Below are 25,437 nucleotides of genomic sequence, written 5' to 3' on the forward strand. Positions count from 1 at the left end.
TATTTCAAATATCTGGAGGACTTCACAATCAAAATGACCGCTAATGGGGAAAAACAAAACTTGCCCAGCCAGCCATTTTATATGGTAGGACATTCAATAACACATACAAACTCTGACTGACTCATGAGAGACAAGAAGTACAGGGGAACTTCATTTTGCGTATGATTAATTTTTTTGACGATTTAACTTCATCTTAATCTTATCCCTGTTCTTGTATATCCGCTTGGTTTTCCTTGGAGGGGGAGGGGGATAGACAGTCCATTTTAGCAAAATTAATTTGCTGAAATTCATTCGTTTTTATCCAAACCACCCCGTCCGTACATTGTGTAGAAAGGATCGAACAGATGGTGGGGCACATTACACAACGCAACGCGTACACACAGTTGCATCCATAAACGTGACAAACAAGCAGATACTTCTTTTCACCTGTGTGTTCATCATCAGCATCATCATCAGGTTCCTGGCTGCATTCGGAGCGGAAGGGCTTTCAATTGAATTCGCGACCATTGGTGACAAAAATAATTAAAACCGGGACGTGTGTGTTGATGGGTAAACGGCTTAAAGTATATTCCGTTTTTTTGCAGTGTATAAACAACAGAAATGCATTGTGTCATATTTTGTCCTCTATTCACACTCATTTAAATTTATATTCCAAGACAAGATGTTTTGGATGTGAAAAGAACAGTCACAAGATCAGGCAGAGTTTACAACCAAAGATTTTAGTATTTACCTCATTAGCAAAAACTAACTACGGTAAATACAATTTGAAGTTTTAAAAAAAGTGAAATGCATAATCGAGAGAATTAAGAAGTGTCCTGGTGCAGATGACTGCCATGTATCCCCAATAGACAGAAAAAATACTCAACTTTTTCCAAAAATAATATTAATCTTTTTTTTAAATAAAAATGTATTACTTCTGGTGAAGATATACAACTTTTGTTTATTTGTTAAGTTGCATTTTCTTCTCTTGGAGACCCAGCCCCACAAAAAAAAACTACTTTTTAAAAAAACGTTTTCATGAAAACATAATTCTTCAACAAATAAATTGACTTTTTCCTACAAACATCAGGACTTCTTGCTTGAAAGTGTGTCTAAAAAAATGTTTTTCATGACAACATTTTTTCTCTTGAAAATATTCGACTTTATTAAAAACATTTTATCTTGATAATGTTTGCCTTTTTCCGCAAAAACGTTCAACTTCTCAAAAATATTCAGCAGAAAAAAATAATTCAAATTTTTCTTGAAAATGTCCGACTTTTGAGCTAACTAAACTAAACTAAAACCTTTTTGTCACACTGCATGGTTTTTTATTCTTAATTTTGTTTTTTCAATCTGGAAAAAAAAAGTATGCCTTTTATCTCAAATATATAGACATCTTCCGTACGCTTTTTATCTCCAAGTGTGCCCAAGCATGGCCTCGAGTGCCTATCTGTTGAGCCCCAGCATTCTCTGGAAGGAGCTGCCGTCTCCCTTGGTGGCTTGCTACGTGGAAAAAAAAAACAACAACCCCACACCCCCCCAAAAAATCACAATCACAAACAAAGAGATGTAATTTCTCACTGCTGGTATTTTTGAAACATGTTTTGTGTATTCTTGTGTATTACCTTGTTGATGTCTTTGTGTTTCTCCCTGCTTACGATCTCCTCGATGATCTCACCCTCACCTCGCACAAGTCTGAAGGAGTGCACATCACCTTCTTGTAGTTTAGCTTCAGAGGTGAACAAGAACAACACAACAGCTAACGCCTCACCTGGTGCGCCCAGTTTCGGGATCGACCACTCTACGGATGACGCTCTGCCGGGCGTCGTATTCCTCCTTGGTCAGAGGCCTCCTGGTGGCCAGCCGGGACTTCTGCTCATCCGTCATCACTGCGCACATCACAAACCAACACACAAGAGACTTACCATTGTGCTCCCTGAATTCTACCTAGCAACAAAACGATTTCTTCCTGAACCCAATGATCCCAACCAATAATTCTGTTCCAATAAAAAATAAATCATCATTTTCGTCCTTGAATTTTGCCCCAAGACTAATAACTGCGCTCCCTTGAACAAATGATTATGCTCGCAGAAATTCTGCCTAACAACCAACAATTGCCATCCTTTGAGCAAATGCCTGCGCTCCTTGATTTCTGCCTCGCTACAAATGATTGCTCTCCCGGATCAAATGATTTAGTTGTGTTGTTACGGGTCACCTGGGCCGAGCTCGACACCGCCTTCGTCGCTCTGCCAAAGCTCCAGCGAGGAGGAAGGTTTGGGTGGAGGTATGCTAAGCGGCTCAGCGAGCTGCATCAGCCTCTTCTGTATATCGTCCACCTTCGTCGTCTTCTTCTCCTCCTCCACTTTGCTCTTCTTCAGCTTCTTTTTCTTCTCCTTCTTGCGCCGCTTTTTCAGCTTGGCCTGCTTCTTCTTTGACTTCTTCTTGGCTTTCTTCTTCTTTTTTTTCTTCGTTTCATCACCAGACGACGGAGAAGACGACGACGAGGAGGAGGACGAGGAAGAGGAAGATGAAGAGGAGCTTCGTCTTCTCTTTTTCTTTTGTGTTTTTACACCTGACGGCATGAACAGAGTCAGTTCCCCCCGAATAAAGTGTTTTGTTACCATTGTGCCGCGTTTGTGTGGTACTAACCTTGACTTTTGTGTGACTTTTTCTTCGATTTGCTCCGACTTCTGCTGCTGGAAGACGACGATGAGGAAGAGGAGGACGGAGACCGTCGTCGTTTCTTTTCTTTCACATTTTTCTCCACTTTTCCGCTTCTTTTCGGGGATCTGCTTCGGTCCATTTCCGTTTATGTAGTGTCTTGATATGTCAACCGAGATAATGACCACCCATTATAGGAGTTGATTGTCCACTGCAGGGATGTTAATGGCTGGTCCGCCAGCTATTTGTTTCCGACAGGCAATTCCTTCAGCTGCTTTTAGTTCCCACCTGAATATAAAGGATACGTATAAAAGTTCTCAATTACTACCGAAAGACCTCGTCTCTCTCTCACACGCACACATAGACGCACTGCATTCTACCCATTTTCACGTCCTCAGCTCACTCCTTCCCCCCCCCCCCCAACACTTTCATGGATCCTCCTGCAAAGCAACTATCCTTCAACACGCCACACTGCTTTCCTTTTTATCAAAAGATTTCAACACCAACCTGTCCCAATTTCACTTTATTTACCCAGAAAGCAATTAGCAAGGACAAAGAAATGTTGTAATAACTGCTCTTTAAACGTGTAGGTCAGTGTTGTGCAACTGTTGGGGAGTTGGGGAACTTCACATCAATTATTTTTTGTAGTTGTTTGCAAAAACAGTTGAGAGGCAATTTGTTGATCAAAAGAAGACTAACTGAAAGAAGGAAACAACAGAGGCTGAGAAGAATCGTCACAAATCTTTATTTCAGCTTTCACAAAGGCATTAGTGAATTTTTAAAGCTTTTGAATACTGGTCAACGCACTCCTGATGGAGTCAGCCCTTTATTTTTTTTAATCAACACTGCACCGCTTTGCTCTTGAGGTGAACGCCACCACCATGCGCTCCTTAAATACCGCATACACTGCTGAAGCAATAAATAAAAACAATCTCTGGTGATGCTGTTGAAAACAATAGGCCCAAAGTCAAAATTGAATTCTGTCACATGAGTAGATGTAACAGAGAAACGTGGCTGAACACATGGAAGGGTTTAAGAAAAAAAATCTGCCTTAAGCACTTCCAGGCGAAGATAATAATAGGAAAAAAAAAGGGAAAAAAACATGGGGTGGGGGGGTTGGAATGTTTTTTGTTTTGGGGATTCATTGCCTCCCGAATTAGGACGCGGCCGCCATGCGGATCCTCTCGGGAGGATAGAGCAGGACGTTCTTGGCTGCTTTGATAGTGTTCTTCATGAGCATAGCCACCGTCATGGGCCCCACACCGCCTGGCACTGGCGTGATGAAGCCCGCCTTCTGTCGCACACCTGACAAACACAGGAAAAAAACAAAACAATTTACAAACAACTATGGACAATTGCACACAAAAAAGCCACTTTTGGCTTTCATATGCATCCACTATTTGGTAGTGATGGGCTGATAAAAGTGCCTCTCTATGTTGCCTTGTAAAATATTGACAAGTCTTCTCCATTAGATAACATGAGACAAATAAAGAATATCTTATCTGATCTAATTACAGTTTTATCCAACTCCTCTTTGTGTGTAGGTGCCATTTTGTTTTGCGGGGGGGGGGGGGGGGATAGAAAATGTGTTGTTTGGGTCAAGAGGTCCTAATTTTCATATTTGTTTTTTAAATTTACCTTCAAAATCTACATCTCCAACTAGCCTGCTCTTCCCGGTGACCGGGTCCTGCACCCGATTGATGCCCACGTCAATGACGGCCACGCCTTCTTTAATCATGTCGGCGGTTATGAGGTTGGGAATTCCTGAGGCAAAATGGGGAAAAAAAAAGACACTTAGAATATCCACGCCATTAACACAATGTGGCTTACACAACAAGGAGGAAGTTTTGTCACACCTGCGGCAGCGATGACGATGTCCGCGATTTGAGTGTGATGTCTGAGTTGATCCTTGGGAGTGTAACGGTGGGAGATGGTCACGGTGGCGTCGCCTGTTGGCACATGTTGGCATTTACTCAAAAGATCAATATAAGAGGACGGCACTCTTGTGGACCAGTCAACTTGGGCGATCCACTGTACAGTATTATGACAAAAGGCAAAACATCTCAAGAAAGAGGCGGCCAGGTGCTCACCTCCCGGTCTCTCGTGCCGTCCGTCCGTGTGCAGCAGCATGGCGATGGGCATGCCCACATTCTTGGAGCGGCCCGCCACCACTACATTCTTGCCCACAGTGGGAATGCCTGCATACACAACACACACATGCTTTTTTTTTTTTAGAGGAGACCCATCACAACGTGACAGACTTTTCTTTATGAAAGATCAGCCAAGGACGCAAACACGTTTGGTGGTGTGCTTGATTCCAAAGGCAAAGTTTAATACAAGGAAAAAGCGCTTCTCCTTAGAACACCACCTTGCCCCAGGGCTCCTAACCACACCCTCTCGACTCCTCCCCCTCATTCTGACTCCTCTGAAGTACACTCCCCATTCCTCTTGCTCCAATGACATCTCCTTTCCTCCTCTAACCACACCTCCATTCTACCTCATCCTTCACTCATAAACTACACATCCTCACTGTCCTCTCCAAAGTGCAGGAAAAAAGCATCAGCCCTAGCTGGAGGTCGGCACTGCGCTTACCTGTGCGTTTGATGATCTCCATGACCCCCCAGGGAGTGGCGGGCAACATGGTGGACTGATCCAGGCACATGCGGCCCACGTTGACCACGTGGAAGCCGTCCACGTCCTTGGTGGGGGCGACGGCGTTGCAGATGGCGCGCTCATCAATGTGGTCTGCACGCCCACAAAGATGAATCATTAACCTCTCTTCTTTCATATGTACTGTATATATATATATATATTTTTTTTAAATTTTAGCCAGTTTAATGCAAATACGCAAATATGTACTGAAAGAACAATTTTGGCGTTGGGTGTACTTGATTTTGCAACTGTGTTTATCGTATACCCACCCGGCAGAGGCAGTTGTACCAGCAGGCCGTCCACGCGATGGTCCGTGTTGAGCTTAAAGATGAGGTCCAACAGCTCTTCCTCGCTGATGTCGGAGCGCTTAAGGATGGTCTCGCTGGAGATTCCTGAGGGAGACGGTCCACAGGTTCAGTCAGCATACACTGGATTTATCGTGATTCTTATTATTATGTTGAGATATATTCCAGGCCCGGCCGCAATAGGTGAAAATTTTGAGTACACAGCCTGCGCGCGCGCATATGTCCTCACCGACGTCGGCGGCCGATCGGGTCTTGTTGAGGACGTACGAGTGGCTGGCCGGGTTGTCGCCGACCAGAATCACGCTGAGGTGAGGCCGCCGGTGTCCAGCCAACATCCATTTTTCCACGTCAGACCGCGCCTCGTCCCGGATCTGGCGAGCCAACTTCTTTCCTGAGATGACCACTGCCTCCTGCCTGAGGAGGACAACATCCAGACAAGATTGATTGGAATCCCACCATTCAGCAAAAAACATTTCATCTGTTGTGTCCATGTGACGTTCACATGACAGCATACAGTATGGTGCTAAAACTGGATTCACATTTTTTAAAATATGCGATAATAGCATTTTAGGTAAGTCATCTTTCCTCGAGACGTCGCCAACTACTGGCCTGGCATGCACATTACAGACTCTTTTTAGACACGTTCAGTCAGTCATGCTTGAGGTTGAATGACAACAAGTAAAGGCATGACAACTTGGCATTTCAACAGGGGTGTGTTGACTTTTTATATCCACTGTACATAGGAGCTGCCAAAACAACACTATTTTCAGCTATCCAGCGTTGCGTTTCTTTGCCTACTGGTACAGTGAATACTCTGGCACACACCACCCACCACCTGTAGCCTCTAAAATTAGACGCTAGTAGAGCTGACTGGGCCATATGTTCTCACACATGCACACAGACACACACACACACAGTCATACTGGAGCCGAGCAGTAACTCCAGACCAATCACCATGCCAGCGAAGCAAAGTGGAGACGGTTGCAAAGAAGGGAGGGGAAGGAAAAAATGTTCTTCACATAAAGTCTTTGGGGAGCTGCTGTAGTATGCTGTAATTTACTGTGTGACCTTACTGCAAGCCAAACAATCACCGGAGCCAAGTTTTGCGCTTACATAACCGAAGCCACACACCAGAGGGAGGAGAACGGCAAGGAATTGAGAAGTAATGAGGCATCCAGTGGTGATGTAACGGTGCTATGGTTATACCAGAGCCAATTACAGCAATTTGTGGCGGAAAAGTAGCACACCTACATTTGAAAATGGAACTTTTTAATCTGCTTGTGGTTTTACTTCACAATATATTGTAATATTTTTAAAAAATGCCTGCATTTTAATGAAAATGTATGCAGTAAATTATAAAAAAGACAACTGGAAATACTGTTTTTAAGTTAATACCAAGAAAAAAATAATTAAAACCACATTGCTTCCCTTCTTAATTTAAAAAAAACAAAACCTAACATAAAAGTGAACCTATATACTGTATCTTGGTGCAATTTTTGAACAAAAAAAATTCCCAAAATCATGAAAAACAGTTTTAGATAAATACGATGAACTGACATCAAATAAAATCAAATGCGTCAAATAAACAAAAATGCAATGAAAACTTGACGACTGCTGGCTTCTTTTCTAAACATTACATTTAACACGGGAGAAATGTGTAATTTTTTCCTTTTTCTCCGAATAAATTCATTACAAAAACATAAATTAAATACGTGGCATGCTGAACATTGCATTTCTCGTCACCACCAGTCTCCATTTGCTTTCTGGAAGCAAACAGTCATTTTTGGAGGAGGAATAAAAGACCCTTAATATTGCCCTTTATGCTGACGCGAGAATTTATTTTTATTTCAAATACAGTATGCGCTGGAGATCAAATTTTATGATGCACACACAAGCTCAACTTGTGACTTCTGCTGGACACGAGGTCGAAGTTAATTCAATTAACTACTAAATACCAGCACGGGACATCTAACCTTTTAACACGTTGCAGTGTGCTTCATTACTGTGCACGTGAAGGAGATGACTTTGAAAATGGGGGGCATGTGTGTGTGAAGGGCCGATATGGCCTCCTTCCAAAACTGCAACAGGGTGCAAACGCTCGGGTAGATTTCATCATCCACCCTGCTGTAATACCGGCGTGACGCTAGAGGGCGCTTTATCAAACCAAGGAGAACATTCAGTTGGCCACTTAAAAACTCCCGCTTTCGAGGCTCAAATCGAACCACTGGCTGATACTAAAGCCTAAACAATGAAAAACGGAAGCAGCAATCATTTTCAACGACAGATATGGTGCGGAAGAAGAAGGAAGCCGCGGTAAATAATGGTAGCGCGGTCGTTTATATGGCGGAGGCGACGGTGCTCACCTCGAGGCGGATGTGTGAAGGAGACACAGCTGATGACGAGAGTGCTGGCACACTTTCCTGAGAGTCCTGGCCGCTGCCATGGTGGCTGAGAAGGCTGAAGTTGGAAGACGGGAAACCGGCCGAGCGACGAGGAAGGAGGAAGAAGAGCTAAGGGAACTCCCTGGGCTGACAGAACGTCGTTGTCTGTGCGGACAGGAAGAGCCGCAGAGGGGATTTATATACGACCCCGCCCATTGTTTGCGTCACCGTGACGTTTTCAGGCCGCCCGGCCCCTCCCCCGCTGACTCGAATCGGCTGATGACATAATTTCACTTTTTTGCTCTATGTCCTTGATTGTTGTCTTTGAGACGTTGGCAATGCTGATTGGCACCATGCAAATATAACCAATGTTGGTGGCTGGCAACATATTCACACTGCACTTGTGTAAAAGTAAAGATACTTGTGTAAAAAGCAATTCTAAGAGAAGTACTGAAATCAATTTCTTAAAACTCTGAAATGTCCAACAGTCATCACACTCCAGGCTCTGTCATTTTCCCTCCATCCATTTTCTGAACCGCTTTATTCTCATTAGGTTTGTGGGGGTGCTGGAGCGTTTCCCAGCTGTCTTCGGGCAGTAGGCGGGGGACACCCTGAACCGGTTGCCAGCCAATCGCAGGGCACACAGAGAAGAAAAACAACACTCACACCTAGGGACAATTTAGAGCATTCAATCAGCATGCATGTTTTTGGAATGTGGGAGGAAATCAGAGTCCCCAGAGGTTTTCTCTAGGGCCACACAGGCCCAGGGAGAAGATGGAAACTCCATACAGGGAGGCTGGAGCTGGAATTGAACCAGCACCTACACACAAAAAGTACCTCTGCAATGTGAGATCAAGGCAGTAACCACTGTTCCACCGGGCCAACTCTTGTCACTTTACTTTTGTAAAAGATTAACTACTTCTTCTTAACCAGTCAGTAGACTAAAATATGCTTATGTACAAAATGGACCTAACTACAAAAGTCGGCACATTTCAGAGGCTGTAATTTTTTTTACCCGAATGAATCGAATTAGTACTTTTACTTTTCCCAATCTGTTTTAACTTAAAAATGCACTCATTGTCCTCAAGAACAAAACTGCATTTAAGTGTACCTTTTATACTTTTACACAAGGAACCAAATAAGTAGATCTACTTTTACCAGTGTTTTTTCCCAGACAAAAACACTCTCAAATGTACTCAAGTACAAAACTGAGCAGTGCACCTTTGTTCTTTTCAAATTAGTAGTTGTACTTTTACCAGTCTTTTTTTCCCCGCAGAAAGAGAAGACTCTGAATTGTACTCATGTACATCTTTACTTTTAGTCGTCAAATCAGTACTTTACTACAGTACTACTTTCACCAGCCCCCCCCCCCCACACACACAAAGTAAGAAAACTCTGAATTGTCCTCATGCTGTACTGTATGAGCAAATACAATTTTGTAATTTGAATTTTTTTAAAAACAATGTAGGTTTGTATTAATAGTTTCATATTATTTTGGATGATATGTGGCATAAGTTTATCACGAAAAAAACGTTTTGGAGATGAAGACAAAGTTTTAAAAAAGTCACGTTAGAGATTAAAGTTGCTTATTTGAGTTTTTTTTAAATTACTTTTGAGATTAAAGTCTTAAAGCGGGAGCATGGCCGTGTTTTTGTATGACTAAAACATTTGCTTCGGGATTGTGGATGTAACTGTTTTTAATCTCCAGCCGGGAGCTTGTATTGTTATCGTGTTTGAAATGCATTTGCAAGTTAACCCGAGGGAGCTGCACAATTCAAATTACATGTACCAAAAAAAAAAAAACTTCTTCGTCACACAGTAACCTTGGTGTTGTTGACATACATCTTGTGTTTGATTTTGGCCTCAGAGAGCACCTACCAAATTTTTTCTAATAGCTCAAGGCGTCCTCGTCTAAAAGTTTCATTTCTCGTAGTTTCTGATAATGAGCGGGGGACCGGACCCCCCCCCGGGGCCATTAAAAGTTTAGACAGTAAACTGTAACAAGAGGCTATCTTGTGGTTGACCTATCTCAGTAGGCGGGATTGTGATTGGTCGCAGCTAGGGCAGCCTGTTGATCATCACAAGATTAAGGAAACTTCAGTGACAAGTAAAAATTCGAAAATGTTTTCCGCAGTCAAAAGTGAACATGAAACTACACATTTTCTGTTTATTTCTTCCTTATACAAAGTTTATGTTGAGAGAAGGAAACAAAATCCAGCGGGGGTTTGTTTTCCAAAACACATGGTGACATAGAAACGCACAAGCATAGAGGGCATCCCCCCTACCGCCCCCTCCCTCCTCCCCCCATAAAAATGCCTTCGATGCATCAATGGATTCAGATGTGTCGGAGTGGACATACGCGTGCCAACGTATTGCATAGGTCGAATCACCATAAAGATGTCGCGTGGGAATAGACAAAGCGGGCTTGATGATTGACACGACGATCGAATAATTTTCCTTTCTTTTTTCATTATTTTTTGTTCACATTCAGAGACGAGCTTGTTATAAATAACACATTTCAGTTTGGCTTCCGTATAAATAAGAATAACCTTTGCCATTGTGGCGCACAGACAGGCGCACGCGCGCGCACACACACACACACACACACACACACTACTCTCAAAAATGTCAATGTTGGACTTGAGGGGGGAATTTCAGGACAAATCTAAAATGGGGTGTAAAAAAACGTTTGAATGAAAATGTCCACATTTGCACACTAGGCTTTTTTTTTTCATTGAAAGGGTGACGTGGCCACATGTTTGTGTGATCAGCAGGGACAAAGAGACACGAGAGAAGCGTACACGTGGACGTTCATGGAAGTCAAACGTGATTTACAGATCAAACACTATGAATTTTGTTGTTCGGCTCCTTGCTCAAGCACAGCAAGTTCAAAAAGGTTGATGATCGTGTGCAGTCACAAGTTAAAGACGTCCACTCGTAAAGGTTGTAGTGCGTTTTAGGTCCATCCTGACAATGTCACCCAAAAGCCCAATTTACCGTAACTTGAAGTGACTAGTGTCTTTATTGCATTGAAGAAACCGCGACTCCTTAAAGACATTTTGTTCTGTTGTCACGCTAGCAGAAAGATGACCAAAAAAGAAAAACAATCTCAGGTTCCCTGAGCAGAAAGAAGTCACACCATTACGCCCCCCACCCCAAATCGAGAGTAGTTGGTTAAACACTCAAAACTGTTGGCAAAAAGCCTCCTGTACAGCTCATAAAGCAAGAGGGGGCCACCACATCAATTACGGAGTTGGATTGGGCATTTGTGGCTTAAAGATGTTTTACAATTGCACGGTGGGTCGCTACGGAGATTCCCCGCCCGTCCGTCCTTTTTAATGTACCAATAATATTTTGCCGCACAACTCCTAAAACAAAGGAGATAATGTTGTTTACAGGTTAACCATTGTTTGCGATTGCACAGGAAGACAGACAAGGCGGGACGTGTCACGCAGGCTATTTTTGTTCCGGGTGAGCATTTCGTGCAAGCTCATGTCTTTAACCCTCCTGTTATGAAACTCAAGAATTCTCATTGAAGTGAAAGGTGGTCGGGCATATTAAATATTAGACTGTGTTCTCATTTCCTTAAGTGTACAAACTCATAAATTAAACATTTGCTCCTCTCCTAGCCGTGAAAAAAAAAAGCTTGCCATTCTATTATGGAAGAGCAAGAAAATTCAAGATTTGCAACTCTTTTTTTTATTATTTTTTGGTTTGCCGGGGAAGTGTACCAACAAAGGGATGGGGAGATGGTTCTTTTTGTGTGTTTACCTCTTGTACTGCACATCATTGTTTTGCATTCTGCACGAAACCAATAAAAACACGGTAAAAAAGACAGTACGGTATGTCAAAAATAAAAAAATACCGCTAGGGCAAAAAAAAATCTTACATCTTATTTTTGTTGACATTTTATACAGTCACACCCTTTACGAGACTCAGGTGTCATATTTGAGAAAAAGTTGACTTTTCATGAAAATAGCTGTATGTTTTTATCAGCGAAATATTTGGATCCGAGTTATATTTGAGAACAACTTCTATTTGAGATTAACAATATCATCTCACGAAAAATAATTGAGGTTGATGGCATCCTATTACAAGAATAAAAGTGATGCAATTTCAAGATCAGTTGGACATTGAGAGCCATTTTCGAAAGCCAATTTGTCATATGATGAGAGTGACGATGTTCATTTGGGATAAAAAGTCAACATTTTGAGACTAGAGACGTTTTGGAGAAAAGTCAGAGACTGTGTTTGTGATTAACTGCAATGCTATCAGAATCGAGACATATTTTCCAAATTGAAATTCTAATCATTGAGTAAAGAAAAAAAACCCACATAATTAAAATCAAAATATTACTCACATTTGAGATCAATTATACATTTCTAGATAAACACCATCATAATAGAAGCACAAAGTTGTATTTTTCATTCTTTTAACTCATTCAGTGCCGGCTATTTTCGGAGCATTCTTTCCTTGGTAATATTTGAAAAAAAAATATTCGCAAATAAATACTTGGGATTGAATGTCTAGACTCTTAAAAAGATATGAAAAAAATACATCTTTGGTATTTTAATATTATGACTTGAACTTCAATTGTAGCACCTTTCTCACAAAAATAGGATTCCTTGATAAATCTTATCCTGAAACTTCCAAATTTATTATGTTATAAATAAATTTATGTTATGTTAAGCATTGAATCTGAGAGAGAAATGTTTGTTCTTTTCATTTTCAGAGTGGCTCTAATATTCCTTTGTAAATGCGACCCATAGCATAACAGGAGGGCTAAAAGAAGAACCCCCCCCCCCAAAATATTGCCAAAAATGAGTCTTAAACGCTGAACATGCGCGTTTGATCGTGGCAAAAAATGATATCGCAAAATAACTCAAAATTGCTCTAGTTAAAATGTAAAAACAACCTAGTAAGTAGAACTTTGTATCGTCGCTGCAATAATAATAATAATAAAGTTATTTGTATACTTTACTGTTCTGAATATTTACTGTAGGTACAACTTCCTCTGGCGTGAACAATACTCGTCACGCACACACACAGCTGCCACAATCACGCGTGTAAAGGGGGGACAGGGGTGGTTCGCCTCTATGTGCGATTGAGGGTCTGGAAGATTCTGGATATCTGGAGCATGACGGGGCCCGTCTCGGGGTCGTTCATCCATTGGGTGCTGTTCAGGGGGTTCTCCAGCATGTCCTCGAAAGCTACGCGCACAAGGAAAGGCAGCCAATGAATTCAGGTCATCTATAACAAACCCTTGATTGGCACACCACCCCACGAGCAATTTTTTCTTTTGAACAGGCTAGTGGTCAATCTAACGCATTAATGTGACCAACTCCATCGCTCTATTTTCAACACCACTTTATCCTGAAGAGGGTCACGGAGAGGTGCGGGAGCCGATCCCTGCTGACTTCAGGCGGGAGGCAGACTACAACCTGAACTGGTCGCCAGCCAGTCGCAGGGCACATAAAGACAAACGACCATTCACACCCACATTGTCACTGAGCGGGAACCGATCCCACGCTGCCCGCACACAAGTCAGGCGAGTGTACCACTACGCCATCAGCAACTTGACCTACTCTCTGACCATATACAGTATAGGAACATCATAAAAAAGTCTCACGTCTTAAGCTTAAAAATAAAAATAAAAATACTGTCTTGTCTATTTGGGATTGCCCTGATGAGTCGGCTTTCCTACTCCTGATCCACGTTTCAAGCTTGAAGTTGACTTTTTGTGTTTTTGGGGTCTCCTCTTCCAACCTGCCAATTCACATCATCGGCCTTTCGACTGGGCTGTTTGTCTGTCTGTGTGGTTCTGTGGAGCAGCATAACATTTTGCCAATAGAAGAGCAGTTAACCTTGCTAGTTTCTGCTATTATGATCACTGCTAGTCCCAAAATATTCACACCAGCGCGTATGGCTTTGAAATAATATCCATGTGCTTTGGGATGATGTCAACTCTTCTCCCCCCTCTCCCACTGCTACTCACAGCAAGTCTCAGACCCTCACAAAGAGTGTGTGTGTGTGCGCGCGCGCGCTTACCAAGGAGAGTCTTGGGGTTGGTTAAACCTAACTGGACCACAGGGTTTTCCAAAATGGCCTGGAAGAGCGGACTGTTCGTGTCAATGCCTTTGTCAAGGTCCTCTGCAGACGGCTTCTTATCTCCCAGCAGCCACTCGCACTATAACACACCCACAGACAAAACACACGCGCACGCCATTCATTCGTCATTGCGGACGAGTGGAGGGAGTTGCTTCGGACATAAGGCCAAGAGTTTGCACACCAATGAAATACCTCATTATCTTTATTTTATGCGATGGAAATTGTCATATTATGAGAAATGTTATCATTTTAAGATTGCATGAAAATAGTCAAATAAAAAGTTGTATTTTACAAAGAAAAAAAGTCAATTGTTAGGGAGAAAAAAAAGGTGGAAGTCAAACAACAAAAAAGTAATTTTATGAATAAAATTGAGAAAATAGACATTTTTTAAAAATTCTTCTAGTACAAAAAATTCAACATTACAAGAAAAATAGAAAATTGTACGAGAAAGGATTGCGTTTTTTCATGAATAACTTTAAAAGAAAGGCCTTAATATTACAAGTAAAAAAAGTTTTTCATTTTCTGAGAAAGAAAAGTTATGAAAAGCTGTTAAAGTCAAGTCATTTTTTTAAAATGTATTTGCGCATCCAAATACTTCATGGTTTTTTTTCTACTTTCTTCCCTCCAAATTTCACTGCTGTAGATTGCGAATTTCTCCATTGTGAGACAATAAAGGTTTTATCTTATACAATGGGACAATACAAGGAAAATGTAATTTTACAAAAATATCTTGTTTACACATATATATATATATATATATATATATATATATATATATATAAAACTTACATTTACATAAACAAGTCTGTAAATGTGCGCAACGCAATTTAACGATGCAAAAAAGTGTAACCTGTGCCTACCGCTGCATCTTGCTGGTTGTTATTGACTTTGAGAGCGTCTATCACCTGCTTCTCCTCGAAGCCCATCTCCATGAGGGCAAACACGGCCTGCAAAGCACAAGTCTCTGTTCAATGGGAAGCGCTGCAAGTGGCTCAACTATGGAGAGAAAATAACAAAAAAGGGCACACACTCTTGAGTCGGGCCTGAATTCCCTTTTCCTGCGAATCCTCTTGAATATCTCCGTGAGGTCGTCTTGTCGATTGCTGCCGCCGCTGTTGCTTTCATCCGTGCAGGACAGGCCGCGTCGCAAGGCGGATGAGCAGGACGGCGTTCTAGAGGAGCCTGCAGCCGACGGGCCGGCTGTGGCGGAATTTGGGTTAGCGGAGACGCCGGCTGTAGCAGCAGCAGCGGAAGAAGCGGCGGCGGCGCCGTCTTGACTGGGCAGCGGCGTGTCCACGGAGGGGTCGTCGACGTGCTCGATCAGCCATTCCATGGCCTGTGTCACCGACATGCTGTGTGGAGAACACACATAATGTCAGGAGACTAAGCGAGAAGCAGAGCGAAACCGTAGCGCAAATGTGTGCGCACAGAAAAAGTCTGAAAAGAGTTAGGGCAAGAACATGCAATAAAAACAAAGACTCATCCTGATGTGAGACGCACTGGTTGAGTTTGAGGGCTTTGACAGCTCGACTCTCGGGGAAGCCCATTTCAGTGAGTTGCTGGAGGGCCGCATCGTCCACGCGATCGTCTTCATCCTCATCCAACATGTCTGCGGGTAGAGCACAGTCGCATATTCGGGGAGGCTACCCCTCCATCACCCCTCTGCCCCCTCTCATCGGGGTGTAATGTGTTACCGTTGGCCTTTTTGAAAAGCTCCACGGCATCAGGGTTCAAGGCCAGAAGCTTCTGGGCCACTTCGATGAGGGACACCAAGATCTTTCGGAGCTCCGTCTGAAACTGGACAACGGCCGACAATGAAGTCCGGGTGTACGCTAAGCTTTTTCTTTGGCAGTTCTTCTGCGGGAGGCCAACTAGGGTGGCATTAAACAGCTTAAAGCATGCTCACGGAGGGCACAATAACACACAGGAACCTCCATGGTGCATTCAGGGTGCTTTAGGATGTTGAGAATTTTAAATGTACAGCGCTGTTTTCGGCAGCCTCAACAAGGAAGAATGAGTACGACTTACGTCTCTGATGTTGTGCTGCGTGACGGTGCGGTCCGAGTGGCGAGTGCTCAGGCTGGTGGTGGCCTTCAAGATAGCGTCCTTGTCCGGGGCCTTGTTGTCCTGTTTTTTCTGCCACACACAAAAGCGGGGCCAAAGGTTTTCAGGAGCGTTCCTGTAGCTAAAAATGTTTTCTTGAAATGTTCACAGAGGAGCCATAATCACATTTCAGACAGTCAATTTGGAATTATTGTTTAATACCGTATTCAACGTTCCTCAGACTAGTAGCTGGTTTTCTAACGTTATTATTTTCTAAATTTGTTATAATTTTGGTGTATTTTTGTGTGAGTTGTCTCGTATTTCTTTTTATTAATATCTTATACTGTCTCTTTTTTTCGTACCTTTTCTTCAGCACACACCTCAGCCATCTTGGGAGGGGTTGGCGGCGGCCTTTTCTTTATGAGCAGCAGAACATCTGAAATCATTAAAAGAAATAAAAATAGCATTGTTTTGATGTCTTTTTGTATTTTTCTGATTTTCTCTTTTTTTTTTTGCTACCTTTGTCTTTGAGGCTTTCATCCGCCACCGTTTTGGTGTCGCTGAGCACTCGCTCTGTGGCAACATGGATGAGCTTGTGGTGGGTCAGTGTTTTGGGGTCGTCCAAATTTCCGTGAACACACTGCAACAAAAAAGTTCTGTCCCTCCATTTTTGCTTTTTTCCCATGTTTCTGTCTTCTCCTCCAATCCTATTATGCATCCTTGTTTCTTTCCATCCAGCCTTTTTTCTTTAAATACTTCTTTCCTCCCGTCCTTTCATCCTTCAGCTTTTCCCCCTTTCCTCCATTGCTTCCATACACCCTTGCTTCCTTCTATCCGTTCTCACTTTCATAGCATTTTTGATGTCCTTTCGTTCCCCCCCACACAACCTCCGTCTTACCTACATTCTTCCATTCATCCTGACTTAGTTTCTCCCTTAAATACATATATGCTTCTATCCTTCCTCTTTTGCTTCTTTCCTACATCCTGCCTTCCTGCCACCCTTCCTAAAAAAGCGAATTTGTCATAACGATCTATAACAACAAGAAAAGCCAAGTCCATTGTCCTGCTCACTCAGTAAATGACAACTTTATTGCTACTCTTCAACAGACTCTTCATTAGCAACACCGGCGCTTGATTTAATGACGTCCACATTCTCTCGCTCTTTCTCACACACACACACACACACGTACACACACACACGTACACACACTCACGCGCGCAAATATTACTTTGCAAAGACAATGACGATTCCATACGTTTAGGTCCCTAATGTTATGACCATAGAGTACGCAATACCAACAGTAAGGCTAATAAAATTCAATACTAGAGTGTATTAACAAATGTCATAAATATAGCCTCTTCCAAAAAGGGAAAGTTAGCTGCTAGCATCGGAGAAGGAGAGATGAGCGTGAGGGAAGGCAGCCGAGGCTAAAAATAACCACAGCCAGCAAGCCAGCCGGCTCGCCCTTTAAATTAACTTAACTATAAATACGAGGGCCCGCTGACACCGACACTGACATTCGCAGACGAAACAAGCATAAAAAGGGGGAAAAGCTCACATGTTTCAAGCACTTCTCCTTGAGTTTCTCCACCGTGCTGTCTTCCGGGATCTCTTCCAGCCACTCGGCGCCGTCCACGGTGCAGATGTGAATCTTTAACATTTTACCCGCGAACATCTTCTCCTCCTGGACGAACATGGCGGCCCCGCTTTTTATCTTTTCCAGGCTAAAAAATGTCTTTTGGGCTTTTAGTTCAGCAGCGGTTGTAATTTTATATGAGTCGCCCGCTCCACCACCGCTGCCATCCACCGCCGCCGCCGCCGCCGCCTCCTCCTCCTCGGGTTCTCTGTCTAGCAAAGCTCGCAGTCGGTTGTGTCACAGCTAGCGGCGGCTAACGACTAAACCTTTTGGCTGAGGCACATTTTCGGGTACTAGGTGGCCGACGAGCTCGTTTCGTGGCCCGGCCACAGGTAGTAGCTTTTTTTCCGCGACCCCCTCGCTAGTCTCCGATTTACGAAGCGCTAAAAACGAGCTTCACTGACAGCGGAGCGAGTCTATTTTTACTGTCATGGTTGAACTTTGAACTGGAACAGTGGTGGCGGCGTTGCATCATGGGAGTTGTGGTCTCAAACGCCACCCTTTGAAAAACATTTGCCTAGCAGCGTAACTGCTGCGTCACTTTGACGTACTTTTACCATACGAACAACGCGCTATGCAATGTTATTTTTTTGTTTTCCGAAAACCTAACGTAAGATAAATACTGGTGCAATATAATTACTATATGATATTATATAAATTGTATGATTATTTAATAAGTTAATAACATAAATAATCACGTCCATGAAATTGATAATAATAATAATAATAATAATATGCGTATTAAATAATGAAACAAAACATTCATAATGGTCACATGGTACCAAAAACTATGATTAGTTAGCATCCTACATACTGTTTTTTTAAAAAAAATTATAGCCTACGTATGTTGCTGTTTGACATGTTTTTCGTACATTTATAATTACAATGACTATTTACGAAATGTACTGTACAGCTTAACTGTCTATCACTTACATAAATTAGAGTTTTGTCACCACCATGGCAATGGAACATCATCGTCAACCGAGGACCCCAAAGTGAAGGTGTTTCACTGGGTTCCATACTTGGCCCAGAGTGTTTACATTATACTGTACTTTTCAGAAATATAATATTTATTTGCTATTATAGGAGAAAAATGGTAGCGTTGGACAAAGACCGCTCCTCAGTCAGTTTGTTTTGTATTAATGGCCTACATGTGTCTTTCATACAAATATGTATACTGACATTTTGCTATGACTATTGTTCCATATTTTGTTTATATTTCATCCTATTTGTGTATTTATTCACATAAAAACAATTGTGGGTCTTCTATTTAATATTTTAGTATTTTTCATTCAATTTTGTTATCTTGTGTTCTTCAAAAAATGTATTTGTTTTCTCAGTCAAATATTTGTTTTGACTTGTGCCTGTCGATAGATTTGAATTGTTTTCCACAAGGCTCCATACTAAATTCACAATTGTTTACAGTATACCCAACATAAATGTTAGGAAAGCTGGTGGCCTTTAGTACCATACTCAGTGTCTTCATTTTACATGCGTTTTTGGTCTCCATGCGTTTTTCATACATACATTTATTAATTTATCGTAATTCTGACTTTCTCACCTACCCAAACACCTTAATAAAAGACTGGACTGGCATGTTCCAACTTGCATTCAAATGTGGATAAACAAAATACACCTTTAATCGATGTTGTACTGGATTTAAAATTATACAATTCATTGTTTGCTCATTAAAAATCCCAGTTTCCAGACAAACAGGTGTCATTTATTATACCAAGAAACTTTTTTTTTTTTACACACTGAAAATAAAAGGGAACTGAACATTTGTCAGTCACATATTTTTATAAAACGAAACATGTCGGGGTGCACGTGAGCAACAGTATGGATGTTCACCCATTTTATTGTGTAACAAAATATTTTAAAACATACATTTGCTTTCTGCTTTAAGACATGAGATTTCTTCGACAAAATCCTGTTTACAGGGAAATTCAGGAGCTACTTACAAGATGGAAGAACACAGCCATAGGCTCCAACTACCGGTAATTAAGATTCAGTGGCCAAACGGGCCAATTTGTCAGCCTGTTCTAACACATCCAATCTCCAAGATGGCCTCTAAACTGTACATATTCGTCTTGCATTTTGTTCAGTCAGACACTTACAAAAACAAAACATTCCCATAACACTGGAGGTTCTCCGTGGAATGCCCCTCAAATGCAATTTTCTTTATCAACAAAGATTTTACAAAGAATAAAACGGAGCCAATATGAGAACAAATAAATAACCAGTGTATGTATGGAAAGGGAAAAGCGCAGAACAAGAATATACAGTATTTACCAGCAAAATTGGCAAGGCAATATGTTTAAATAAAGACATTAATAAATAAAAATGAAAAAATAGAGGCTGAAAGACATGTGTTTTTGTTTGTAAAAAATGGTGATTCCCAATGACTGCCACAGGAAATTATCCAATTTTATATGATTATCTCCTTATTTATTTAAAAATAATTAAAGTAAAGTAAACTACTCCCAAAAAGTTCGGGGTTTGAGCTTTCAGGTGAAATTTCAGGAAGAACTTCAAATGCACTACAAAGTTTAATTTGACCTTTGCTAAGCTACTGAATGGACATGTCATACTGCTCAATGTTTCAGTACCTTTTTGCACAAACTTGCCATTTTTCAAAGTAGGAGTCGACCTGCAATATTCACAAAAGGTCACCTCAGGGTCCCAGGCTACCGGTAAGCCTTTTTCAAAGTTGACCGTATGGGGCCACCATGAGCTAAGTTGTGGTGACCCTGTTAGAAATGGCACCAGCCCCACATACAACTAATCATAATATATAATGATACATTTCAATGAGCATTTAAATAATTTTTATTGAGTGTCTTTATACTGTAATGTAAAAAAAGAATGCTTTTTTTATTCTTACATGAATGGCGCAGATGCATTTTAGGTTTATCCTAAAATTTCACATCAAAGACATGCCTTGGCTCAATAAAACGTTGGGAAAGACTGGTATTAAAGCATACAAAATATTGTAAATTGCCCTTTTGTTATCCGTTTTTTTTTGTTTTGTTTTGTTTTTTACAAAAACATACCAGGTCATTCTTGAAAAAGAGATTGTAAATCTCATTGAGTTTTTAACCAAGTTGTATAAAGGTGAAAAAACAAACAAACAAAAAAAAAACAATAAAATAAAATACAGAGTGACCAGTCCCTTTTTTTACTTGAACTGCTCCGGGAGGTGTCCCATCTGGGCCGGCATGCTGGTGGGAGGACTGGAGATGCCCTCTGACCAGTCCGACATGTTGGAGTGCGGCGAGGAACTGGACCACTGGTCCGGCGAGCCCGGCGAGGGTGTCAGAAAGGGGTGGTCCGGGACCTGGACCTGATGGCTGGGGGTGTTACCGTCCACGGGGCCTGAGTAGCTGTGCTGCGAGGGTGGCGTGAGGAACTGCGCACCCAAGGTGGCGGACATTATCTGGGCCTCCGGGGGCAGGATGGTGCGGATGGGCAAGGTGCCCTGTTGGAGCTCCGGGGGGCTCAGGTCGGCATTGATAAAGTTCTGGTTCTGAAGTTGCTGGAGATTCTGCATCTGCTGCATGATGGGATTGAGGCGGTTACCAGGAATGCCCGTGTAGGACATCACCTGAGGGTGCCCGTTGTGGGCAACGGTCATCATCCCGTGCTGACCGCCCCCCCTCATGGCGCCAAACTGCATCCTGGACATCCAGTCGCATGGGCCGCCGGACCCCGACACGGGCATGTGAGTGAGTCGGGGGGGAAGCGGGTCGAACTGCATCCGTGCCAGCTCCTGCTTGCTGGGCATGACCATGTGGCCGACGCCCATGTGCGGGTCCGACATGGTTTGGAGGTGGCCGAGCGCTGCCGGCGTCATCACGGGCGGAGATGCGGCGTCCGAGCCGTAGCCTCGAGGCGACTCCAGCGAATCCACCGGGGACAGCACGGCCGAGCTGTCCAGCAAGCTACCGGGCGGCTTCCCGTCTTGGGAGTTCTTCTTCTTCGCTTTAATTTCTTTGGGGTCCTTGCAGACCTTTGCGGCCGGTTTGCGAGCTTTCTTGCCACCGGCCGGGCCTTGGCCCTGAGGCGGTGGCTGCTTCATACTGGCCAGGTATCCGTTGGGCGAGCAGAGCGGGGGCGTCAAAGCGGTACCCAGGCCGCCTCCGTGCATGGGGGGACTCCGCACCAGATTGTACTCGTCCATTAGACGGACGATGTCGTGGTGCATTCGCTCCTGGGCGATGTCTCGGGGAAGTCGGTCCATGTGGTCCGTTATCTCTCGGTTGGCAAAGTGGTCCAGCAGGACTTTGGCTGTCTCGTAGCTCCCTTCCCGGGCTGCCAGGAACAGCGGCGTCTCCTCCTGAGGTAAACAACAAGACACAGGAAGCTCTTCTTCAAGGGTTCTTGATTGTGCGGGTCAAAGAGTGAACCACGAGTATATCCGTTGTACTTGACTTTGTTTTGATACCTTGTTGTTCTGCATGTCCTTGTTGGCGCCGCTCTTGAGCAGCATGATCGCGGCTGCCACGTTATTCACAGCAGCGGCCCAGTGTAACGCTGATTTGCCTGCGAGGACAAGCACAGCGTAAGCAACAAAAACTCTCACTTTCATTATGAATGCGGGTGTTTTTTTTTTGTTTTTTTTTTACCAAAATCATCAATGGCGTTGACGTCGGCATGGCAGTTGATGAGCTCGTCTACCATGCCCTCCACCGCCAGCCTGGCAGCCAAGATGAGCGGGGTGGTGCCGTCGTGCATGCGTGCGTCCAGGTCGGTGGCGCGGTTTCTTATGAGAATCTGGACACATTATCAACAATTGAGTCACAAAACAACGGCGGATTACGTACATTGTGGAAATATTTTACTAGGCTTATTCCTTCATTTCTGAGATTTCATTCTTTAGATATTTTGGGATATTTCATATACCTGATTTAAAAAATGATTTTCTATTATTTTGCTTATTATTCCATCTGTTACATTTGTAATTTGAGTCCAATATTTTGTATTGTTGTCAAATACACATTTTTCCACATTCACCTTCATATTTTTGTATTTTTGGTCTAATCTTGCTGATTTTTATATTTGAGTAGTTTTTAGTATTTACAACAGCTGACATATTTTTTGTGTTTTTGTCTAATATGTTGTATTATTGGCATATTTTTTTATTTGTGTCCTTGCACAGGTGCATTTTTTTCCTACCTCTGTAAGGAGAGGTGGCAAATGCTCTACTTAAGTAGGAATACACATAGTCAAATTAAAAAAAAAAAAAAAAAAAGAACTTGTTCATGTCGAAGTCCTAGTTCAACTGAATTATTTACGCCAGACTCTGGTGACTGGCAAATATTCAACAATTAATCTAAGCCTGGCACAGATTTGAATTGCTGCCTCCCTAAAAAGTTTTAAAATGCTAGTTGCTAGGTACCAAGATGCCACAAGATGGCACAAGAGCAATATTAGACAGCTTTGGCCTGAGCACAAAAACAGCGAATAGGTGGATTTAAGAATAACGAAGGATATTACATTTTCTTTTGTTTTTGTTTTGTTTTCCAAATAGACAACTTTTGAATTTCTATAGCATTCAGGGCCAAAGATAGTAGTTATGTATCATTTATAGTTATGGGGACTTCCTTGGAAAAAAATTCTCCCCTAGACCCAAAAAGTTTGAGCACCCCTGTTCTCCACTATCCCAGTGGGACACAGCAAACCCTTCGTCTAACCTGGAAGACCCCCTGGGCGTCAGCCGCCACGGCGGCATGCAGTGGGGTCCGGCCCATGTTGTCCTGGATATTGGCATCGGCGCTGGCCTCCAGCAGCCGCTTGGCGGCATCAGAGCGGGCGTAGCGGGCGGCCAGGTGCAGCGCCGTCTCGCCGGTGCGGTCCGTCTGGTTGTGGAGGCTGGCGCCTTGATAGATGAAGTCGTTGATGACGTTGGCCGAGGCGTCCTCCTCCTCCTCGCTGTTACCCGTTTCCAGGCCACCGCCGCTACACGACGCGATCATTAGCGGTGTGAATCCATCTGAGGTGGGTACAGGCGAAAAAAAAAAAAAAAGAAAAAAGAAAAAAGCACAAGGTTGGTTCTTATGTTAAAGCTTGGCCAGTTTCGCCATTCCCAGTTTGGAAAGTATTCACAGTCAAAAAGTGAAGCGCCATGGATACTTTCCGGATGCACTGAGTGCACTTTTTCCTCATTAACATGCCTTAAAATTGAAAGCCCAGTTGAAATTGGAAATGGTGGCAAGGAAATATGTGTAAATGATACATAAAGTGGTCTCAAATCTTTGTATGTCGACTAGGAGATGAATTTAGCCTGGGTGGTTAGTGGAAGGTCTTTGTGCTACTTGTGCATGTAAATGCACACTTCCAGTGAACCGCAACTACTGCTGCGAACCATGAGCGTGTCGATGATGTTGTGCGTTGTATGTTAGCTTTAAGCAAAGCATATGCGGTTGTTAGTACAGGTGTAATTCTCTTTGTATTAATCAACTCGCAGTGGAATCAAACACCTTGAAACCTCTTTTTAGATGAATTGTTGAACATTTTCCGAACTGGTGATTATTGTGAAGTGATGGATTTTCGCTATTCGTGGGCTGTCCACTCACACTGCCCAGCCGTACCGCAAGACAACAACAGTTCCGGCATGAAAAGCCATACTCAGACTCAGTGTAAGACTCAGCAGAGGACGGAAGACAGCAGGGTACACTTCAAAGCAGAGGCCCATCAAAACAGAGCAACAAACAAATTGAATAACGGATTCCGATGGATGCTTCGGCGCCGCTTCAGAAGAAAAGCTAAGCTGGGGAGCGGGTGGGGGGGGGGGGGGGGGGGAGTCGAACCACAATATCTGACTGAACGAAGCGGCTCACCGCGGCAACTCGGACGGGCTTTTCTCCTCTTCAAAAGGAATCACGGGCCGCAGATCCCGCAGATTTGGTCGATCCCAGCGGGGGCGAAAAAAAGTGTGCTGGCTAGTTGTTAACCCCGTTACTTTGATTTGTCCTAGTTTCTATTCTGGGGATTGGGCATGTCGGGCTGGGAAAAAAACGTTGACCAAGTTAAATAGGTCGACCACAAAAATAGGTCGATCAAATTTTTGGCTTCGCTAGCAGAGTAAATCCAATTTCTTGAGGGTTTGATGTAAAAGCTGAAATTATATTTGATTGTGACAGCTCTGTCATCATGTGCAACAAAATTGCCCTTTAGAATTTGACCCCTTCATTGGATACAAGAAGGGTATCCCAAGTCCGGCATACTGCACGTTTTTTTTGGCCGACTGCCAAACCACCAAAAATCGATGATGTCACAATATTTCAAACATTATTTTAGATTTTGATTTCAATTTTCTAACTTACTAGCTAAGTTGAATTTTATGTTTGTTGTTTGTCCTTTATTCCATAAAGCATCTTTGAGTGTGCTAAAAAGCCCCATATAATTGTTATAATGATTTTGTTTCTACTTTTTTTATTATTATTTTTAAATAACATCATACTGTGATCTTTTCTTTCGGTTCAAATGTTTTTTTTTTTTTTTTTTTTTTTTTTTTACCAGGTGTCTCTTCCTTCCAATCAAAAACGTTTGGATATCCCTAGGTTAGAAAATGGAGGTCCATTACTAGCGCGCAATGATTTCTATGATCAGGAATCAATGCCCTCCCCCGCCTCCCTCTTCACAATCCCCCAGGCGCCGGCTCCTTTGAAG

At 42.8% G+C, this 25,437-nt stretch overlaps 4 protein-coding genes across 4 annotated transcripts in view; all 4 read right to left on the bottom strand.

Annotated features, from left to right (window-relative positions):
• Window positions 1-920: 920 nt before the first annotated feature.
• arl6ip4 (ADP-ribosylation factor-like 6 interacting protein 4) lies at window positions 921-2,900 on the bottom strand. Its single transcript, XM_086110605.1, has 5 exons — window positions 2,629-2,900; window positions 2,195-2,551; window positions 1,751-1,868; window positions 1,605-1,674; window positions 921-1,482 (listed from the first exon to the last, which is right to left on the bottom strand). The coding sequence occupies exons 1-5, from the start codon at window positions 2,780-2,782 to the stop codon at window positions 1,426-1,428; spliced, it is 756 nt and encodes a 251-aa protein (XP_085966731.1). The 5' UTR covers window positions 2,783-2,900; the 3' UTR covers window positions 921-1,425.
• A 466-nt stretch (window positions 2,901-3,366) lies between these two features.
• On the bottom strand, window positions 3,367-8,161 carry mthfd2 (methylenetetrahydrofolate dehydrogenase (NADP+ dependent) 2, methenyltetrahydrofolate cyclohydrolase). The gene is made up of 8 exons (XM_086112293.1): window positions 7,961-8,161; window positions 5,827-6,011; window positions 5,562-5,684; window positions 5,233-5,385; window positions 4,731-4,838; window positions 4,497-4,589; window positions 4,279-4,404; window positions 3,367-3,945 (listed from the first exon to the last, which is right to left on the bottom strand). Exons 1-8 carry the CDS (start codon window positions 8,038-8,040, stop codon window positions 3,797-3,799), a joined length of 1,017 nt encoding a protein of 338 aa, XP_085968419.1. The 5' UTR covers window positions 8,041-8,161; the 3' UTR covers window positions 3,367-3,796.
• Window positions 8,162-10,131: 1,970 nt separating this feature from the next.
• Window positions 10,132-18,200, bottom strand: ubac1 (UBA domain containing 1). The gene is made up of 10 exons (XM_086112095.1): window positions 17,689-18,200; window positions 16,649-16,769; window positions 16,492-16,565; window positions 16,115-16,222; window positions 15,781-15,883; window positions 15,587-15,695; window positions 15,117-15,438; window positions 14,947-15,033; window positions 14,027-14,165; window positions 10,132-13,188 (listed from the first exon to the last, which is right to left on the bottom strand). The coding sequence occupies exons 1-10, from the start codon at window positions 17,824-17,826 to the stop codon at window positions 13,073-13,075; spliced, it is 1,317 nt and encodes a 438-aa protein (XP_085968221.1). The 5' UTR covers window positions 17,827-18,200; the 3' UTR covers window positions 10,132-13,072.
• Window positions 18,201-19,608: 1,408 nt separating this feature from the next.
• Window positions 19,609-25,437, bottom strand: part of LOC147205413 (neurogenic locus notch homolog protein 1-like) — a 40,251-nt gene continuing 34,422 nt past the window's right edge. The window contains exons 31-34 of the mRNA XM_086110618.1: window positions 23,460-23,758; window positions 22,392-22,539; window positions 22,211-22,308; window positions 19,609-22,102 (exon numbers count right to left, since the gene is read on the bottom strand). Of these exons, the coding sequence (XP_085966744.1) occupies window positions 20,945-22,102; window positions 22,211-22,308; window positions 22,392-22,539; window positions 23,460-23,758 (1,703 nt within the window). The 3' untranslated portion in view covers window positions 19,609-20,944. The remainder of the gene's footprint in view (window positions 22,103-22,210; window positions 22,309-22,391; window positions 22,540-23,459; window positions 23,759-25,437) is intronic.

Source organism: Hippocampus guttulatus, chromosome 5, assembly GCF_054856545.1.
Source record: "Hippocampus guttulatus isolate MCC_2025c chromosome 5, RoL_Hgut_1.0, whole genome shotgun sequence".
NCBI classification, from domain to species: domain Eukaryota; kingdom Metazoa; phylum Chordata; class Actinopteri; order Syngnathiformes; family Syngnathidae; genus Hippocampus; species Hippocampus guttulatus.

Excerpts from the sequence above, each read along its gene's own strand:
- arl6ip4 (XM_086110605.1), bottom strand. The coding sequence starts at position 2,782 with ATGGACCGAAGCAGATCCCCGAAAAGAAGCGGAAAAGTGGAGAAAAAT. Across the intron at positions 1,869-2,194 it reads CGGTGTCGAGCTCGGCCCAG|TGATGACGGATGAGCAGAAG; the intron begins GTGACCCGTAAC and ends TGATGTGCGCAG. Across the intron at positions 1,483-1,604 it reads AACACAAAGACATCAACAAG|CAAGCCACCAAGGGAGACGG; the intron begins GTAATACACAAG and ends TTTTCCACGTAG.
- mthfd2 (XM_086112293.1), bottom strand. The coding sequence starts at position 8,040 with ATGGCAGCGGCCAGGACTCTCAGGAAAGTGTGCCAGCACTCTCGTCAT. Across the intron at positions 4,839-5,232 it reads GGAGATCATCAAACGCACAG|GCATTCCCACTGTGGGCAAG; the intron begins GTAAGCGCAGTG and ends TTGTGTATGCAG. Across the intron at positions 3,946-4,278 it reads TGGAGATGTAGATTTTGAAG|GTGTGCGACAGAAGGCGGGC; the intron begins GTAAATTTAAAA and ends TGTGTTTGTCAG.
- ubac1 (XM_086112095.1), bottom strand. The coding sequence starts at position 17,826 with ATGTTCGTCCAGGAGGAGAAGATGTTCGCGGGTAAAATGTTAAAGATT. Across the intron at positions 16,770-17,688 it reads AGGAGAAGTGCTTGAAACAT|TGTGTTCACGGAAATTTGGA; the intron begins GTGAGCTTTTCC and ends TTTTTGTTGCAG. Across the intron at positions 15,034-15,116 it reads AATTCAGGCCCGACTCAAGA|GCCGTGTTTGCCCTCATGGA; the intron begins GTGTGTGCCCTT and ends TGTGCTTTGCAG.